This window comes from Arachis ipaensis, chromosome B07, assembly GCF_000816755.2.
Source record: "Arachis ipaensis cultivar K30076 chromosome B07, Araip1.1, whole genome shotgun sequence".
Taxonomy (NCBI): Eukaryota; Viridiplantae; Streptophyta; class Magnoliopsida; order Fabales; family Fabaceae; genus Arachis; species Arachis ipaensis.
The window spans coordinates 70,885,483-70,889,982 of NC_029791.2; the positions used below are offsets into that span (position 1 = coordinate 70,885,483).

At 38.0% G+C, this 4,500-nt stretch overlaps 2 protein-coding genes across 8 annotated transcripts in view; both read left to right on the forward strand.

Annotated features, from left to right (window-relative positions):
- The window catches only part of LOC107609204, a 26,078-nt gene extending 21,981 nt beyond the window's left edge, over positions 1–4,097 (forward strand). The window contains exons 3-8 of one of the 7 annotated variants that reach the window (XM_021105966.1): positions 944–1,102; positions 1,196–1,525; positions 1,610–2,950; positions 3,083–3,097; positions 3,230–3,591; positions 3,714–4,097. In XM_021105966.1, the coding sequence (XP_020961625.1) occupies positions 994–1,102; positions 1,196–1,525; positions 1,610–2,950; positions 3,083–3,097; positions 3,230–3,591; positions 3,714–3,782 (2,226 nt within the window). In that variant the 5' untranslated portion in view covers positions 944–993 and the 3' untranslated portion in view covers positions 3,783–4,097. Of the gene's footprint in view, positions 1–943; positions 1,103–1,195; positions 1,526–1,609; positions 3,592–3,713 lie in introns of all 7 variants that reach the window. The other 6 variants (XM_021105962.1, XM_021105963.1, XM_021105965.1 and 3 more) reach the window with 6 other exon arrangements.
- Positions 173–967, forward strand: LOC110265084. The gene is made up of 2 exons (XM_021107851.1): positions 173–409; positions 632–967. Exons 1-2 carry the CDS (start codon positions 296–298, stop codon positions 965–967), a joined length of 450 nt encoding a protein of 149 aa, XP_020963510.1. The 5' UTR covers positions 173–295.

The window sequence follows — 4,500 nt, forward strand, 5'->3', positions numbered from 1 at the left end:
ATGTATACTGAAGTAAATAAACTCGCCACTCACGGTCACCAATCATGTTTTAATCTTTTAATCCAACAAAAAATTCAAATTTCAAATTCAAGCTCCCAACGGTCACATTCCTTAACGTTTCTCTACCCTTAACGGCTAAACCGCCGACTACACTGTACAAATACCACACACCCCTTACTCTGCAATCTGCTACACTATCACCATTCACTTGTTGACTTTCGCTTTCTTTTCAAACTCTCTCTCTCTCTCTCTCTCAATCCAAAACATCTTGTTTTGTTTCCTCTTTCACTCGATCATGGACTTCCACAGCCTCTCAAGGAAGGAGCTTCAAGCACTTTGCAAGAAGAACAAGATTCCCGCCAACATCACCAATGTTGCCATGGCTAACGCTCTCTCGGCTCTTCCCCATGTAACGATTCTGCCCTTTTTCTTCGTATTCTTTCATTATTCCTTAGATCATCTCAATTGTTTGTCATTGCAAAATTCTATTGCTGTTCTGTTCTGTTCAATTTTGATTTTTTTTTATTCATGCCGAAATACCCTTTTGTGACTATGTAAAGTGGGAACAATGAACCAAAATTTCATTTTCGTTTTTTTGTTAAATAAATTTCTTTTCCCCAAATTGGTTCAGGTTGAAGGATTGGATGAATTTTTTAATCCAATTGAAGCTGAAAAAGCAGCTGAAACCCCCATTCCTCATCGTGGTGCGGCGTCTAGAACCGCAACCGGAAACAAACCTGTTAGAGAAGAACAACAAAGCTCAAAGGTGGTGTCTTCGCAGAGGCCTCAGCGTGGGACTAGAAGAGCAGGAAATGGTGACGGAGTGATAGCATCTGAGCAAGAGAATAAAGATGCCAATGTTTTGGTTACTCCTGCTGCAAAGAAAAGGGCTCCTGCAGTTTCTTTGCGCAGAAAGAAGGAAGTTGAGGCGGTTGAAGATGATGATATAGTACTCGAAGGTCGGTGAGGTTGCTTGAGAAGAACCTGTCCAACATGAGCTTGATGGATGCTGAAGACAATGGACTTGAAAAGGTTGATGATGTTTCTGAAGAAATCATTAGTGTGTCTCAGCAAATTGAAGACTCTGCAGATACCGAAGAGGGTAATGTTTGGTTGTTAAATTGTGTAAATTGATTCATTCGATGTTATCTCAACTTCTGTAGCATGATTTTGATATATGCTGTATTTGGTACAGTGTCTGATGCAGGGGCTAGTTTGAAGACTGTGACTGACGTGGTTTCAGGAGAAACTAATGAACAAGAGGTCTGCTCTATGGAAATGAAAACTGAATCTGAATACCACCAAGTCAATGATTTGGGTTCAGAAGTGCAAGCAGTTTCTGTGGAAGAAATTGATGTTGAGCCTTTGCTGGAGGCTGAATCAGAAGACAAGGGGTCAAGTTTGAAAGCTGATTCCGTGCCACGTGAAACAAATGTGAAGTTGGAAGGAAGTTGTGAAACACTGGAAGATTCGAATAAAGGGGACCAAGCAATAGAGGAGAATGATGTGCACGGAGGCGATGAAGGTTTGTTCTTTTCTTATTGTTGTAGATCTGCATGATAGAATCTTTCTGTTAAGTTATCTGAGCATGGTGGTCTTCACTTTGCAGGATCTGAGTTATCTGAAATAGAGGATGATGACAAATCTGAAGATGAAAAGGACTCAGCAAGTTCTGATGCAGTTATTGAACTGAATTCATCCAATGTTTGTTCTTCTGATGAGCCCCAAGAAGAAGATTGTGAAGTCAAATTGCACCATTCTGAAGAATTATCATCAGAAGTTGGTGAGAATCTAGAAGAAGAATCTGAAATCAAATTGGAGAACTGTGAAGAATCCATGGAAGAGGGATTGGAAAAGATCAATGCATCTGACCTCTTCGATGTGCCTTCTGCTCAAGCCTCAGAAAATCTAACTGTTATTGATAATTCTGAGCTCTTGGAAAAATCCTCCACCATGGAGGAAGAGAAATTAATTGATGGTGCTTCTGATGTTATCGGTGCATCATCTGCTGAAGAATCCAAGACAGAGGTTGAGGAAATGGATAGTAATGCTTCAGAAGAGGATTATGCAAATCCAAATTCTGAGAACTCTTCTGATGTTACTGAGAAAAGCAACAGTCTTGAAGATATCACTCTTCAAAATCACCAAGGAAAATTAGAAGAAACATCTGAGGATTTAGAAGAAAAGGATGCAAGTGCTGCTCAGATCTGCATTGAATCCTCCGCAGATGTTAACCATGTTACTCTTGAATCATCATTGATCCATTTAGCTGTACGAGAAGCAGAAGAACAAAAGGATGAATCTGATCAATTGAAAGGTAATGACCAACATGAAGATTCTAATGATGATGCAGCTGCAGAAGAAATTGCAACACATGATGATTCATTATCTCTGCCGATTCTCAATCCCGAAAAGCTAGTTGAAGATGATCTCTCATCAGAAGTTGTCATTTCAGATAAAGAACAACATCATGCAGTCGCAGAAGAAGTTGCAACTGATGATGCTTCACTCTCTCTGCTGAGTTTCAATTGTGACACAGCTGTTGAAGTTGATGTTTCATCAGTTGCAGATAAAGAACAACATGAAGAATCTAATGTTCATGCAGTCGCAGAAGAAGTTCCCACTGACGATGCTTCACTCTCTGTGCTAAGTTTCAATTGTGACACAGCTGTTGAAGGTGATGTTTCTTCAGTTGTCGTCATTGCAGATAAAGAACAACATGAAGATTCTAATGTTCATGCAGTCGCAGAAGAAGTTGCCACTGATGATGCTTCACTCTCTGTTGTGAGTTTCAATTGTGACACAGCTGTTGAAGGTGATGTTTCATCAGTTGCCATTGCAGATAAAGAACAACATGAAGAATCTAATGTTCATGCAATCGCAGAAGAAGTTGCAACTGATGATGCTTCACTCTCTCTGCTGAGTTTCAATTGTGACACAGCTGTTGAAGGTGATTCATCAGTTGCCATTGCAGATAAAGAACAACATGAAGAATCTAATGTTCAAGCAGTCGCAGAAGAAGTTCCCACTGATGATGCTTCACTCTCTCTGCTGAGTTCCAATTGTGACACAGCTGTTGAAGGTGATGTTTCATCAGTTGTCATTGATGATGCTTCACTCTCTGTGCTGAGTTTCAATTGTGACACAGCTGTTGAAGGTGATATTTCATCAGTTGTCATTGCAGATAAAGAACAACATGAAGAATCTAATTTTCATGCAGTTGCAGAAGAAGTTTTCATTGAAGATAAAGAACAAAATGAAGAACCTAATGATGATTCAGCTGCAAAAGAAACAGCTATGGATGCTTCAATGCATATGCCGAGTTTCAACTCCAACACGCTGGTGAAAGCTTGTAATAATACTCCAATACAATCTGTTGTTGTTGAACAATCACAGGAAGAAACAAAGGGTGTTGCAAATGAGATTCAAACAGTGGACAGTGCTGTTGGTATGAAGGAGAACCGAACCGATGATTTGCATCAAAAGAGTGTGAAGGAGAACCGAACCGATGATTTGCATCAAAAGAGTGTGAGAGAACTAAGGAAGATGTTAAAGAAGTTGGGGCTGAATAATAATAATGCTGCTGGGAAGGTGAGGCTGAATTTCTTATTCTATATCAGTTGTTAATTGCATTTTATTTTAAATCTATTTGAGTTATCAATTTTGCATTTAAGTGGTATTCTTATTAAGTGTTGACTGTTCAACATGTGCAGGAAGTGGAGAGGAAAAGAACTGCACTGCAGGTGCTGCCAGAGAACCAGAATACTCCAAAGGCTAAGTGATTGGCTTGAACAAATTGTTTACCACAAGAGTTTTATATGGACGTTGGCTTGAACAAATTGTTTACCACAAGAGTTTATATGCACGTTTTATGTAGTTTAGGAAGCAGTTTGAATGTCCAAATAATATTTGCTTAGATAGTTGGATACAACATACAAGGGGAGGGTCCAAACTTTTGGTTTTGACCCTCATATGCACTATATTTTGCTTTTCTCAGTCAAGTTGCAGATTTTTATTGCAATTTCTGTTAGATATTATGTTTTTCTTATTATCATTTTAATGGAATATTTCTGTCTAGTATCTATGACACCTGTTTACCATTCGCCTACTGTAATCTATTTTAATGTAATCTATTTTTCTATGAAGTTCATCTTTCTCCCTTCTTTTAATATGAAAAAATCATTTATGTAAATTCAATATGGACAACGATCGATATAGCAATCATCTCTTACAAAAAGATAAAGACAGTCCTATAAACATGCTCAATTTCCTTTTCTTTTTAAATTTTAAACATTTGAATTTGAATGTAATCCAGGACAGAAATTTTTTTTTGGTTTAACATTAGTTCACATGGCATTTGTCCTTTCTCCTCGTTTAGAGAAGATTTGATTCTTACCTGATGTAATAATGACAAAAAAAAGGCGTAAGTATATATATATATATAAGGATAATTATAATGTACAGATGCAAGTGTATAAAGATTTACAAATATTCTCATTA